This window comes from Sesamum indicum, linkage group LG13 (genome assembly GCF_000512975.1).
Source record: "Sesamum indicum cultivar Zhongzhi No. 13 linkage group LG13, S_indicum_v1.0, whole genome shotgun sequence".
Classification (NCBI taxonomy): domain Eukaryota; kingdom Viridiplantae; phylum Streptophyta; class Magnoliopsida; order Lamiales; family Pedaliaceae; genus Sesamum; species Sesamum indicum.
This window is the reverse complement of record NC_026157.1, coordinates 2,170,534-2,186,588: the sequence shown is the minus strand read 5'-3', so window position 1 is coordinate 2,186,588 and position 16,055 is coordinate 2,170,534. Positions and strand designations below refer to the sequence as shown.

General features: G+C 32.0%; 1 protein-coding gene across 1 annotated transcript; it reads right to left on the bottom strand.

The window, feature by feature from the left end:
- Nucleotides 11,778-14,908, bottom strand: LOC105176142 (protein DETOXIFICATION 1-like). The gene is made up of 7 exons (XM_011098855.2): nucleotides 14,336-14,908; nucleotides 13,695-14,239; nucleotides 13,483-13,569; nucleotides 13,331-13,387; nucleotides 12,995-13,233; nucleotides 12,689-12,894; nucleotides 11,778-12,010 (listed from the first exon to the last, which is right to left on the bottom strand). The coding sequence occupies exons 1-7, from the start codon at nucleotides 14,579-14,581 to the stop codon at nucleotides 11,954-11,956; spliced, it is 1,437 nt and encodes a 478-aa protein (XP_011097157.1). The 5' UTR covers nucleotides 14,582-14,908; the 3' UTR covers nucleotides 11,778-11,953.

The following is a 16,055-nucleotide window of genomic DNA, read 5'->3' as shown; positions in this document are numbered from 1 at the left end:
TGTAGTAGTTTCAACATTTTATTGTAACAAAATTATCCTCAAGTTATTTTATCATAGGAAAAGTATTATTTTAGTTCATTAAGTATGCCTAATTTTAATTTTAGTCCGATAATTATGTCCATTTTTGTTTAGGTCTAGTAACTTACGAAATACTTACTTTTAGTCCTTTTCCAGATTTTCGGATAATTTTACCCCTATACAACTTTTGAAAGGCAGTTTTAGTCCATATGCACTTATATGGGTAAAATTGTCCAAAAATATACCAGAGGACTAAAAGTAAGCAATTTCGTAAGTTACTGGATTTAAAAAAAATGGTTATAGTTATCGAACTAAAATTAAAATTAGGCATATTTAACGGACTAAAATAATACTTTTCCCTTTCATTATTGATAATCGGATAGAATTCTTTTATTACAAATTATATTGCATCAATGATAAAATTTGATTGTAATAACATTAATGAATAGAGACTTATTGAAAAATAGACATCATTTAGTTAATTAAACATCAACACAATCTCAACATTAATATATGTGTTTATTCTCATACTTAACTGATCTTTTTAATAATAAATCAAAATTAGTTTATAAAATTCTTTCAAAAGAAGACTGTTTAAGAGTTTCAATACCTCAATGATAAGTGCATCCAACCAAAAAATAAATAAGCCAATCAAATTTCTACACAATTAATTTGTTACAAGATAATTTTAAATACTTTAAAAGTATTAATTTATTAGAGCACATTAAAATTTAAAATAAATAGCATCAGAATAATATATAAAACATCGTGCTAATATAAACTTCAAAACTAAATATATGTGTATATATGAAAGAATAAATATCACAAAATTTTAAATAATAAGAATATCAGGACTGGCCTCAACATGGATTAATATTTTTTATCCTTTTATGTGTTAATTTTTAAAATAAATTGTATATGATACGTACTAAAGAATAGATGAATAGAAATAAAAGTGTATAAAAGTTACTCTTATTTATTTTTTAAAAATATAATAGAGGTAAAATAATAAATAATATTTTAAGTATTTATAGTGGAGTTGGGAATTATAATATGTGGTAAGGTATATATATATACTTATGGTGTATTTTGGGTATCCAAATTACTTTTGTACCTATATAATAATTTGATTTATATTACAAGTGTGTATTCATGATATATCTGTATTTGTTGTCTTGCCAAATCATGAATAATAACTTGCATTAAAAATAATATTTGGGTATTTATAGTGGAGTTGAGAATTTTAGGGTGTAGAAAGGCATATATATTTATGGCATATTTTAGGTATAAAAATTATTTTTATATCCCTAATAATAATTTAACATTACAAGTATATGCATCATAGATGTGGCTGCGACTCGATCGGTGCCCCATTGTGCGAGTTATTGTTCGCTCAAACTTTGTATGGGCCTCACGATTTTATCCTAAAAAGGCATTGAAAAATTGCAATTTACATCCCATAACTTATCTCATTTGTGATTTTGTCCTATTATTTTACAACTTAATAAGTTTAGTCTCATAAGTCCCAAAAAATTACAATTTACCTCCTTTACCCATTTCTGTTAAATTGTTAATAGAAGGAGCATGTGCGTTGCACGTGCAGTGCTCATTCTGTTAACAATTTAATGAAAATAGGTAATAGGACGTAAATTGCAACTTTTTTTGACTTGTCGAACTAAATCTGTTGAGTCATAAAACAGATGAGTACGTTATGAGATGTAAATGGGCCTAAAATAGCAAATGAGTACGTTATCAGATGTAAATTGTAATTTTTTGCCTTTTGCCATTTACTTTCTCTTATATCTTAAATCTTTCTTTCTTTTAATCAACAAATCAGATCGATATGAATAATTACTCTAATCAACAAATAAAATCATAATGGAGGCTAATGGAATGAACTCGTTGTTAGATGAACGTTAAAAGAGGCATATTTATAAGTTTTTTAAATAATAAGAAGATATTTTTAATTAATAAATTTCAAGAGATGTGATTGTATTTTACCCTTTTTAATGGGCTAAAACAACTAACATCCTATTTAATTTAATACAAGTAACTTTTTTTATGGGTTAAACCAACTAACTCATTGCAACTATTTTAAAAAATAACGATATAAAAACATAAACAAACAAAAATAATTATTTTGTTAAAAACAAAATTTTATTTAGAGAGGGAAGAATAGAGACAACAAATATTTTGGTATGACTTAGGTGGACATGTACATTACTTGAAATTGACTCAACTTTTGAAACACTAATAAATCTTATGATTTGGAAGTAGGTAAGGAGGAGTACACGAACAACAACTAGCATGTGAAATTGGGTTCGCTTGGGCATGAGCCATATAAATATTTTGTGTACAAGGTCACAACTCCGTTTTCCATTTTTCATTTGTCATCTGTCGAAAATATTGCTACGTCCCATAAGTTATCCATTTGTGATTTTAGTCTTATTATTTTAAGACACAGCAAATTTTAGTCCAACAAGTTCAAAAAAATTATAATTTATATCCCATTATCAATTTCTGTTAAATTATTCATGGAAGGAGCATTGCACACGCTCTGCATGTGCTCCTTTCGTTAATAATTTAATAAAAATGGGTAATGTGACGTAAATTATAATTTTTTTTTGAATTTAGGGGACCAAAATTGACAAAGGGGTAAGTTATGGGACCTAAATTACAATTTTTCTGGTGGCTCGCAAAGGAGATGAGGCCTTTGGGATTATAAGCCACCCAAACTCTTCGTTTGCAATTAATATGGAACGCTAGCCTACATCCTCAGCTCCCCAGATGAGAAGCTTGGGAGGGACACATGATCTCGTTCTCATAGACGACGCCAAATGATGTGCTTGCGACTCGATTAGTACCCAATTTTGCGCTAGGTATTGTCAACTGGATTTCAATATATGAGCCTTATGATTTTATCCTAAAAATGCGCCTAACAAGAGACGAGGTCTTAGCTCAGCCAATCCCGTAGCGAGATATTGTTCGCTTTGGCTTGGTCCCGTAGGGAGAAACACCTTAGTGTATTAAAACGTCTTGCTAAAGAGAGGAGGCTTTGAGGCTTATGAAATACATAACACAAAGGGGCACCCATCAAGTCGCAAGACACATTATGTGGGGATGTCTGTTGGAATGTGGCCATGTGCTTATTTCAAGCCCCTCATCTGGGTGCTGATGATGTAGGCAAGCGCCCCATATTGATTGCAGACCAAAAACTTGAGTGACTTATAAGCCCCAAAACCTTATAATTTCTCTAGCAAGGCATTTTTTTTATGAAAAAATCGTGAAGCTCATATGAAGTTAGAACAAGTACCTCACACAACGGGGTACTGATCAAGTCACAAGCCACAAACTAATTTATTATGATACACCATCCCCCACAGACTAGGGCTGAAAAGATGACTAACATATAAGTTTTTGTTAAAAAACTCAAGTGGATCCATTGTATATTTCTTTTCAATGAATAGTTCATAGCTGAATTTTATGACCCATTCATTGGGTCTTAAGGCAATGCTCGTGTCCAACAGGTTCTAAACATGAGAAATTGTATTAGAGCTAATTGCCAAGTACAATCGAAAATTTAGTGTTATGGTGGACAAATTACTACATGTACAAGAGTCAACTCTTGAACCTATAGGAAAAAAAGTGATATATATGCGCGGGATCCACCTCTTGAACCTGTAGAAGCTACCTCTAGAATCCGATGACAATCAATCATGGGCTATGTCACGTTAAGACAAGGATGCCGCGTTACCCCATCTCATATGAATAACCTACATGAATTTCATAATTTCATTAGCAAAACAAATTCTTTGCAAAGTGAATGAAATTCATTGTTAATTAACGCTAGCAATAAATTTAGCAAGAAAATTAAATATTTAATAACGGAAATATTCCGTTAGTAAATTTTGGGGGAACTTCATATTCTTTCTAAAGCCAACTACGAAGTGTTGCAACATTAACATTGCTTTCTAGAAAACATTTTGTTTTCGATGGTAATTTTGAAATAATTATAAGAACTTAAAATTTTTATTCTTTGTTAAATTTGTTGCTACTCACCAACACGTCTACTACTCTTTATATAATTTTTTTAGCTATTGGCATAATTTTTTATAGTAATTCTTTTCTAATGAGTTATTTATATCCAAATTTCATGAGACACTCAATTAGTTCGGAGACAATTCTCCAGTTCTACGGACTCACGGGCCCGGGTCGTGACATTTATAACAAAAAATCTGAAGGTGATGATGACTATAGGATTTCCATTGGGGAACATTTGAATGGAATATAACTAACCTATAGCCCAATTACCATGAAATATTTAGATGATGGAATATTGCTATATACTTTGGAAAAGGAGTGATCCATTTTTTTGAGAATGTTGCTTTAATGTTGCATAGATTCCTAAAGCAGTAGATAAAACCCTAATGTAAATTTAGGGGGTGAAGACAGGTGGAGGATATGAGTGCCCACCGCCCCATTGTGTGGTAGTTTCGGGATAAAGCAACAGATATGAAAAATCCTTATTGATAAGGCATTTGCGATGGGGATTCTTCTTCTCCATGCTTCTGGGCCACTTGCAGTTTTCCCAATTATGCCTAATGTATCTAAATCCCATGCGTGCACCCAATCTCTCCTCATTCAATATTTTAATTAATTTCCATGTTCAGAAATTTCCAGCATATATACTGATTCCTTTTCCAGGTCCAAATCTGCCTGTTGTCACAATCATCCAGGTCCAAAATATCCACCCATGGAAGCTGCTGCTGCTACAAACAAAACAAAAACTATATAGAAATATATACATATATATGAGTATATAGGTCACATGAAAATGCCTTCTCAGACTAAAGCACGCAACCTATGAGTAGTGCATTAATGTAGATCTTTTGGCTCTTTTTCAGATTTGGAGATAGTTGTTGCATTTGCGACAGTTTTGAAATGGAATTTAATTAGAGTTATATTAGGACACGGATTTTGAGACGGTAATATACTTGCAATTTTAACACAGGAAGTTGAGAGAGAAGACAAGGCTGTTGCATACCATGATCAAACTCACAACAGATAACCCGTCCCAATGTTGTCGGAGTTTGTAATGGGTTCAAACATGTTTCCTACGGTTGCCAACCTCAAATGTCATCCGTCTCTAATTCATTTAAACTTGTCATAAATCTGTCGCGATTTGCAATTCCGACACAAACAAGATAAATATTACAGCGAGATAGTGACGGATTGCGACGGAACAATCTCCCACCAAATTTATGGCCATTTTGCTACAGGTTTGATCACAAGAAAAATATCATTTTTCATTGTAGTCAATTATTATGGTCAAAAGCAAGAAAATAAAAACATGGCGATGTAAATTAACAACTGCTTGCAACGATTGTTAGCCATTGTTTCTGTAAGTGGGATCGATGTATTAGCTATAGCTAAAACCATAACAAATATTTTGGTAAAAATCGTGACAAATTTGATCAACACTAGTAAAATTTTAAGTTTTCTCAATGATTAACACTAATAAAATTAACAAATAGTATTGATTTATCGTAATTTTTAAATTGTAGTTATTTATAATATAGTTTTTAAAATTATATTATAACATATCAAAATTATACTCACTATATATGTATATATATATAGAATTGTAATGATAATCTTAAAATTAAAATTTTAATACTTTGTCACTAATTTTATTTTCTTTTCTAACACCATTTTCTTGTAGATGTGTAGTTTAATTAATGAATAGCTAAAAGAACGAGGGTAAATACATTTTTTATCCCTATAGTTACCTACTTATTCTGTTTTTTATCCCCAAAATTTGACTCACGATTTTATTCCCCAATCTTCACATTTTTTTGTCGATTTTATTAATTTGGATGCTTAATTTGAGGAATAATTACACTCTCATCTCCTATGACTTGGCGTAATAATACGTAGATTTGTTGTGGTTTGAAAAAATTATATTTAGCTAGTATTTCTATAAGTTTGCATCCATATAGCAAATAGGTCCATCCGTTAATCAAAATTAACTGATTCTTTGATATTATAAAAAAATTAAATAAAAATTGATATTTATCTCAATTGATTTATTACTGACTTATTGAAAAGAAGAAGTTAGGGTTTTAGTGGTTCATCCTGTTAGCTTGCTCTCATATGAATCCAGTGTTTTGTCTCTCTTATTCTCTCTCAAAGATCTGCAATCTCCGACCTTAAATTCACATGACCCTCTACCAAATCATCCACCAAAATCCACATATTGCACACACCAGTTTCCAGAATTAATCGGAGAAATCTAGGGTTTAATTAGAAGTTCTAAGATTTTGAACGAAATTGTTGTGAATTGTTGAATTAGAAAGCGAGATCAAGAACCAAACATACCCTTGATTTCCCTGGAGCATGCGACAGGTAAGTGAGGTCTATTTGGGAGGGGAATTCTCTCGCTTTCCCACCTTATTGCTGACAATTAGCGTCTATATATGTCAAGTATGCCCTACTTCGGCCAAAATGTTTTTCTTAATCCCAAAAAATAAGAGCATAATTTTTTTTTGGCACCACAACTTTGGTAAGTGACGCTTTTAGCTTCGTAAAACTGAAAATTACCTTTTTTTAATCCCAAAAAAATATAATTCTGGATTTTTTAGTCACAAAATTATGCCTTTTTAGTCCCAAACAGCGCTCTTTTAGTCCCAAAATCACAGTGCGCACGAATTTTTGGGACTAAAAATGGGTGATTATGAGTTTTGTAGGACTAAAAGCAATACATGTCATAGTTATGGTATCAAAACATATTCTATCCTTATTTTATGGGATTAAAGAAATATTTTGCTCCCCATATTTCATCGTATTTTTTGACTGATTTTCAATGTGTTGATTGTGTTAGTGAAGAAAGCGGACTACAAATTGAATAAATGAGTGCAAGCTTCTATAAACAAAGTGTACAAAATGGAATTAATAACTTGGCAACGAGTTCAATTTTGGAGAGAACAATCAGCAGCTTGCCTTCCCTGCCAAAATTGATTACATACCTCTCACATGATTACTTTCCATCAAATATGACAACCAAACTTAATGGCTCTAAAAAAAAAATTACTATTGGCTACAATATTAGATTATGACTAAAAATTGTTGTAAAATAACTATTATTAACTACGGTAAATAAAATCGACGCAAAAAATCAGCATTTTCATTGTGAAAAAATAATTTACCAATGCAAACCAAGACCAACAACCATTGTGTGACCGTGATCAATAACTATTTGTTACGACTATTTGCTATTGACCATGACAATTAACTGTAATTAAATATTATAATTCTTTTAGTACGATAGGGCAAAAACTATTAAAAAATGTGAAGATTGAAAAGCTAAATTGGTGGGCAAGTTTTGGGAACTCGAAGCGAATAAGTGGCAAAATATAAAGACCAAAAGTACGTACGACAATTCCTAAAAAATCATTTGAACTAAATTATTAATAGTTTGATGAGGGGTAAAATGTAATGAAAGCTGTTAAACATTTGGAAGAGTGGAATATGTGGTCTTACCCATACATACGTCAATCTCAAAAATTACAAGCTTCCAGCTCCACAAATAATTAAGTTGATTCTGTCCCGCACCCAAATACTTGTAAGGTTCTTATTCTCAACTCTACTGCCGGGAATTTCAACCTTTTCTCTTGGATGCATACAGCAGATTCATGTATTATTATATTTGCCGCGCCCACAAATCTAATCTACCCATGTCTGTTTCAATGAGCGGATGCATCACCTTTTTCTTCCCATATCGTCAAAATTAACCCTTTTCATCATGTCAAATCTACCATACTTATAGAATTTTACAGCGCTAATAAAAGCCAAATTGCAGCTTCATTGGGGTTTGATTGATTCATACACATCCATTGCCAAAAAGAACAATGGGGGTGTAAGCTAAAAGCGCAGTTTTACACTATAAATAGAGGTGCTGCAAGAACCTCAACATCATACCAACTTATGCTCTCAAATCCTAGTTAGTTCTACTGTCTCCTCTCCTTTTCTACTATATCGTCTTCCGTTGATTTGCACCAAACAGTTGATCCAGTTGACCCGGTCCCGATTTCTGCAAAAGCTTCAGTTATTGTCACATACATGTTACTCAATTGTTTTCTGCTGATTACTGTTTGAGATTATTGTCTGAGTGGTGATTATAATAAACGTTTGTGTACGTGTGTTTCTCTCTGTGTGTATGTGTGGTATTCCTTGTCTTTGTTGTCTTATGTTGACTGAGATTATAGGGTGAGGTTGTACAGGTGATGGTTGACAGAAGAGAGAGAGCACAGATGATGAGTATACAAATTATCAGGAGTAGTGTGGACATGTATCTCAATCTTTGTGCTCTCTCTTCTTCTGTCATCACCTTGCTGCCCTTCATCCTATATATTCTCAGTTCCTGTCACCATCCGGACACATATATATCTTAGCCAAGAACAGCCATTGCATTGCTTAATTCTTTCTTTCGCCTGGAGTCGTTTTCTGCAAGTTTTGGATTTGCATTGATCTTCCGAATGTTACTTATTACACTCTTTTTCCATTTGAAATGATCCAAACTATTATAAGTACATATATAGATGACTGTTTAATTGTGTGTTAGGGGTGGAGAGTGGGGGGAGTGTTGTTGACAGAAGATAGAGAGCACAGATGATGAAGTGCCATCAAGTTTGCATCTCACTCCTTTGTGCTCTCTATTCTTCTGTCATCACTCCCTTTAAGTTGCTCCTAATTAATCCTAGAGTTCATCTTGTATTTGCAAAGACAACATTATATATATATAGTAGTAGAAGTGAGTTTGATAGAATGCAATTCAATCAAAGTACAATAAATTAAATAATAATTTGTTATGTAGTTTCTATATAATATATAGTAATAGGCAAAATAACAATCTTGGTCCTTTAACTTTAGTTTTTTATTACTTTCGGTTCTATAACTTACTCCATTTACATATTTTTTTTTACGAATTTAGTTCTGAACATCTTACATTTGTTTGTTTTTTACAAGTATAGTCTTGTATTGGCAAATTTGGTCCTCTTCATACAGTAATAGATCTCATTTATGGTCCTGTAACTATGAGTTGTCAGGATCAAAATTGTCAATACATGACTAAATTTGTCAAAAAAAGACCAAATGTGAAATGTCTAAAAAGAATAAGTCACAGGACCAAAAAATATACTAATAACCTAAAATTACAAGACGAAAAATATAATTTAACCTAATATATATTTTAAAGGTAATCAATCACATATATTGGATAGTTTGTGAAGTCTTCATATTCACAAGTGCTTTTGTGATCACCACCTCCCAAAATTGAAGCAGCGCCAAGGAAAAACAATTGTCTTATTGGTTTTTGTTATCTTCTTGTCTCCTGCAGATATGGTATTGTGCTTTGGCCCCTTGTGCCTGTTGGCTGCTTTATATTGCAACATGCAATTGCTTTTCCACATCTTTTTAAACCGGATGAATGGTGGAGGTTGTATGTTTTCTGTCTTTCTTGCCTCATCTACATAGCTGATCATATGTATTTTTCACCCGAAACACTTAATTTTTTCTGTAGAATATGGATAGGTTTATGTTTTCGTGCGGAAAGTAGATCATCTGTTACTAACATTTACAAATTTGTTGATAACAACAAAAAGTTGATTGGAAATTCACATCTATCATCTGATTGACCTATCGATTTATTGTAAGTCAAATAAATATTTTCGAACCAAACTATCTATATATATATAAGGTGAAGATGTTTGTACCTCTTCAGATGCATTAGGGTTTGGTCAGAAATTTAAGATTTATAAACAAATAAGTTACTTGGCACTATCAAAATTTAAAATTAATAGCATATGAGGAAGATGTAAGTACTATTTCAAACTTCAAAAATAAAAAAATAATAAAGAATAAATATTAAAAAATTTCAGATAAAAATTCTCAATTGTTATTCAATTAGAAGTCCTGTTGAAAATTTTAAAATGACTAACTTATGGTCCATTGAATTTATTATAATATTAATATCATATAATGGTTTTTATATTGTACTTTTACTCTCTTTTTTCTCTTTTTTTCATAATATAATGGAGGTTAAACAATACTAATAGTGCAATTTAAGTTTGAATTGCAATGACAATGTATGTTATCTAAAAAAAAAATAGTACTAATTTGATCAAAGTAAATAAATACTATGAGAAATAAATATACCATGTAAACACTGCCCTAAACAAATAATATCGTATATAAGAATGCATTTATACTACAAAAAGAAGAAAAGGGTATTGCCAGCTTTTTTAATTGGAACGATATTTGTAGCAACTTTGAAACAGAAAATAATTGTTGATGTCACGTTTTGCCAGAAAAAATTTGTAAGTTTGGAACGGCAAAATAGTTACAAAGACTGTTTCTAAATATACATATTCGTAAAGCCGTTACAAAAACTTGACCGTTACAATCTGGAATGGGTTTTGAAAATGTTATTAAAATTTGGAACGGATTCTCTTTTTTTGAAAGTTCACCGTTCCAAAATCTGGTTTAAAGGCCATTCCAAATATAATTCGTCGTGCCCATTGCAAACTCCGATATAAAATTTTTACTGCTACAAATTGGTTTTTGGAACGGCAGTTTTGACGTTGTAACGGTCACTGAAAAAATAGAACTTTCGTTCCAAGAATCGAATATAAAGCCGTTATAAAATATTATACATTTGAAAGGTCCACAAGCTGTTCCAATTATCTAATATTTTGTGAAATATTTAAATTTATAATATTTTATGAATAAGTTCTTAAAAAATAAAAATTAATATTTGAAACGGCAAAAATGTTTTTAAAAAAAAATATTATAAGAGCCGTTCCAAAATTTACAATATTTGGCGAATCTATTTTGGCAATGGCTCAAAATGTGGAGGAAAATTGAAATTTTGGAATGGCCGTTATATAAAGTCGTTCTAAATACCGCTCCTATTCGTTTTGCGAAAATTCTAAAAATTTTTTGGGGGAAATTAATTTTTTGGTGGGAATGTTAAATTTTGGAACAGTAGACAAATAAATTTTTATGTCCAATTGAATGGTGACAACTGTAAAATAATATATTAATTATTAATTATAATTTTTTTTCTATTTATATTTAGAATTTACTAAATTAATTCCAAGTTTAAATAGTTAATTTAATTGATATATTACATATATTTGGCCGTCAAACGAATGGCTGACAAGTGCCAAATTAAAGTGTTTCGACTAATCAAATCATGTTTCTTAGTCAAAGATTCAAGACAATCAGAAGGCTTTATGTGGAGCAACTGCATATGCTCTCCAATCAAATGAAGATAAATAATTTGATATTTATCTTTTTAAAAAATACGAATATTAAAGAGATTAAATTAACCAATCATGACTTGCCAAATATTTGATATATTTATCTCTTTAAATTAAATTATAAAAAGATAATATAAAAGGTCAAATGCATCACAATTCTACCTATTTGACACAGAGATAGAGAACGAAGACTGAAGTGAGCGAAAAAGGACAAATAATTCTCTTACACAGTTCCTCAAATTCGAGAATATTCAAAGACGTTCAAGGCGGAGATTGAGTTGTTCGTCGAAGGTGCGCCACAAATTACAGTTTTTAATTCGGGATTACAGGCGTTAAATCTTCAAATTAATGTCATAAATGTATATTTCAAATGTATTCTCAAAAAGATCCAAGTTGCAAATTCACTTCCAAATACTCAAATCCAAAGTCAAGATTATTGCATTTACTTCAAAATTATTGGCATAAGCCGTCGCATTAACGTTATAAAAATTTAAACCAAATGTATCAATCAAGTTATTTTTACAGGTTGAGAAAAGAAATAATAAAAATGGAGAACCTATTTCAGCTCCTATCATGGACCAGCCTATACCTTCCAACTTCTCTTAAATTTTTTTTCTTTAGTCATTTGCTTCGGATGATCCGCCCTCAGTTATCCTTTCCCTCGCTCTTGTTGCCTGCACAGATAAATAACAAAATCTCATCTTCAGTTTTATTAAAATTAGATTTGGTTGAACTCAAATATTATATAAAGGAAATTAGAATTGCTATTAGATTTGTTATAATTTGTTTGAAAACTAATAAATATTCTTGAAATAGAAAATAATTATGTAACTTTAGGCGGTGACATGAAAATTACTATTTTATTTATTTTTATTTCTTTTCTAAAAAAATATTTGAAAAATGTAGAAAAAAAATTCTAAAAAAACGTTTCAAAATTTTAGAAATTCTAAAAACGTTATAAAATTATAATTCATAATTCAAAAATGATATTTTTATCAGTCCATCATAAAAATTTGAGGAAAACCTAATGAATGATAACGGAATGAGCTCGTTGTTAGATGACGATTGTATTTCTAGTTTTCTAAACAACGAAAAAGTATTTATAATTTTGTCAAATTTTATGAAAGTGGCGGTAATTTACCTAATCATATAATGAACGTAATATACTTACCGTATAATCAATCATACTTCGAGGAAATATGATTAATTTGGTATAATTAAATCTGATTCGGATAAAATTAATTTGAGGAAAGAAATTATTGTGTTATTTTCTAATTACTTGAATTCTCACAAGATTGATAGTATTCTTTCACCCCTTTCATTAGCAAGTAATATCAGGCCAGGAAATGAACCTGCTTTTGCCAATCTGTGCAGCCTGTTATGACTGATAGAATGGCTGATTGTAAGATCGAACCAATAACTATTCCAATCCAAAATCCCTTTGCTTTTAAGTGCTCAACGAAGCCAAGCAGTAGAGCCACTGGAATTCCCACGAGGTAAAATGCCCCTAAGTTCACATAAGCACCAATATGTTGCCACCCACTCCCTCTTGCAACTCCTGTTGCACATCAGCAAAGCAAAACGCACACAATTTGCTCAAACAAAACTGAAAACTCGGCAGATGAAATAAGGCATGGAAACGCATGCGTTGAACGAACCGGAGATAGCTGCTTGTAGGCTGTCTGTGACCGTGGAGGCGCATATAAGAGGAGTCATTACAGCGACGTAATTCACGACTTGCTTCTCGTTGCTATAAGCCCGGCCCAATATGTGACGACAGGAGAACAGGACTATGCTTGTGCTGATAGTTTCTATGATGGAAAGAAAGATGACGGCCAAAACTGCCCTCCGGGCCTTGTGTGGGTTTCCAGCGCCTAGTTCGTTTGATACTCGAGTGCTGCACGTTAATGAAATGAGCCACGCATACGCGAGTGCCGCAAGAGGTATTAAAACAGTTATGTTGATTGTAAATTATGGAGAAGGGAAAAACAGACCTTGCTGCAGCTCCAAACCCATATGAAATAGTTAAGTGCAGTGTCGAAATTGTTAGGCTGATGAGTGAAAAATAAGGTTTAAGATCATATCTCTAGTTATAAAATCATTTTTAACAATGAAGCATATAGTTAAAATCAAGAATTTCGCATACCATATTGCTAGCACCGATGTTTCAAGTTCTGGATTTGGCAAAAGACCAGAGAGCAGAACAAGTATCTCTAGCGACCACCATTTAAGGCTACGGTCATAAACACATACCCGGAAATACAACTTTAGGGAGCATAATGACCATTAGAAAGGAAGAAAACAAACGAAAAGGAAAAAAATAAGGATAGAACGAGATCAAAGAAGTGAAAATACTACCAAACCATGACTGCAGATGGAAGCGCCAAGCGAAAGAACGGACGCATAGCACGGAAAGCATCAACCGAGAATACCAATCTTGTATATTTGCAAGATGTAGAGAATTTGATATATAACACCAGCACAATCACATATAACCAATTGGATATAGAAGTAGCTACGGCTGCACCGGTGCTTCCCATGTGCAACCTATATATGAGAGCCCAACTTGTTGGAACGTGGCAACATAGCACAACAAAGGAGCTCAGGAGCATAGGCAAAATCAAGCTCTGAGTCTGCAAGTATCGTATAAGAGGCTTCGAAATTGCACCCCCGAATAGTGCAGGAATGAGCCACAAAGAGTACTTTTGTGCTTCAAGGGCGACCAAAGGATCTTGTCTCATCAACACAAGCAGTTTCTCCATGAACAACCACAGAACACACACAGGGATGCAAACCAGAGCTAGTGAAAATATCGCGCTATATGTATAGATTCTGAGCTTGTCGTATTGCTTCGCTCCATAAGCCTGCCCACAAAGTGTTTCCAGGCCGCAAACCAGCCCTGACTATCAAAACCACAGAAGGAAACAGGGGAAAAGGTTATAGAAACAATAACACCAAATTCAGTTCTTTTTTATGAGCTAATGGCGAAAATGACTTACAAGAAGACTGAAGCCGGTGACGTTAGTTAAAGAAGTAGCGATGGCGACACTCGACAGCGTCAGCTGACCGAGGTGTCCCACCATAATTACTGATACAACTTGCAGCAGATACTGCAAAACTGAGACAGTTACCATTGGTGCTGCTATGTAACTCACCCTCTTCAGCTCTTGCACCAAATCACCCCATTTTGTGTTCCATGTTTCTGCTTCTCTCTCAGTCGACTCCCTTCCGAAATCTTCTTCCATTGTTATCAATCTACTCTACGCAGAATAGCAAGAAGCTTAGCTCATCTGGGCTGCAGTCTTTACTTATAAAACAGGTTGCTGAGAGAATTTAACTGGCAATTTGCTGCACAAAGTGGGCTACTAATATCTGATCAAGATTGTGCCTAATGCCTATGTATGGATTCGGTTTGCGTTAAGCGTCTATATTGTAAACACTCATTGAGGGCATGTGCTTACATTTACTCTATATTAAATACTTTTCGTGTTACTCATATATAAAGAAGTTTGAAGGAGTCAAGTTGGAGGAGATAAAAAAGAGAGGGAGAAGCAATAGATGTAGAGGAGGAAGAAAAAAGATGGCCAAGTTTTTTGTCATTTTTTGTATTACATGGGGTGAATGCGCAATTTACCCTCATCCGATATTGAAAACCAACGAATTACTTCCCATTAAAAAATAAATAGTAATTTATCCCCATGTGTTTAAGGTACATTGTTTCATTTTTTAAAACATAGGATAATAAATTGCTACATTTTTAAAAACACAGGACAGTAAATTGCTATATTATTTTTCATAAGGGATATTATTCTATTTTCCATAACACAAATAGATAATTTGCAATTTACCCTATTTTATATGGTTAATTTAGTCAATGTATTGTACTTTTGTCTTATATTTACGGATTAAATGCAACAGAAAGTATAATTGGTGAAAAAAAATTCTGAAAAAAAAACAAAAAACAAAAAAAATTACGACTTCTTCTAAAGTTTGGCATAATTACGAATACCCCTTGTTATTTAAAAAATTATAAATACCTCTGTTATGTTTGATGAAATTATGTAATTTTTATGTAGAAGTATAAAATTATCGACTTTGCCTTTGTATTTTTTTTTTAAAAAAATAAAAGTTTGTAAAATAAATCCAATGGGATGGATGAAAAAATTTGAAAAATTATAAAAAGAAAAATTCACTTAGTCTATAAAAATATTCAGAAAAGTTTTAAAAAATAAATAAAATTATAATTCTTAATCCACAAGGGTATTTTGGTCAGTTCACTATTAAAAATGAAAGGAAACCTAACAAAAATTAATGAATTGGGCTAATTGTTAGATAACTATTAAAATCAAGGGGTATTAACAATTTTTCAAACAACAAGAAATAATATAATTATGTCAAATTTCACGAGAGATCGTGTAATTTATAAAAAATGAAAAAAAAAAAGACAACACGATCTCTAAATTTAGAAAAGAAAACAAGAAAAGATATACTGATCCGAAGCAAGAGGCAATGGCTTCTTTTCCAAAAGTTTAGGGTTCAAGTTGTTATTTTTATTTATTTATTTCCTAAGAAAGTCTATGCCTATTAGTATTTTCACATATTTGGTCGTATATTTTGGTTACCAAAGAGTATATAATCCATCTTATCTTTCCTTTTCCTGAAGAACTCAACTATGTTTGTACTCTTCATTCACAGAGATTTGTATTTTTTGTCTGACCA

Bases quoted from the DNA above. Each gene is read 5' to 3' on its own strand.
- LOC105176142 (XM_011098855.2), bottom strand. From the start codon at position 14,581: ATGGAAGAAGATTTCGGAAGGGAGTCGACTGAGAGAGAAGCAGAAACA. The intron at 13,570-13,694 runs GTAGTATTTTCA...TTATGACCGTAG, and splicing joins CCATCTGCAGTCATGGTTTG to CCTTAAATGGTGGTCGCTAG. The intron at 12,011-12,688 runs GTTCATTTCCTG...TTATCTGTGCAG, and splicing joins GCACAGATTGGCAAAAGCAG to GCAACAAGAGCGAGGGAAAG.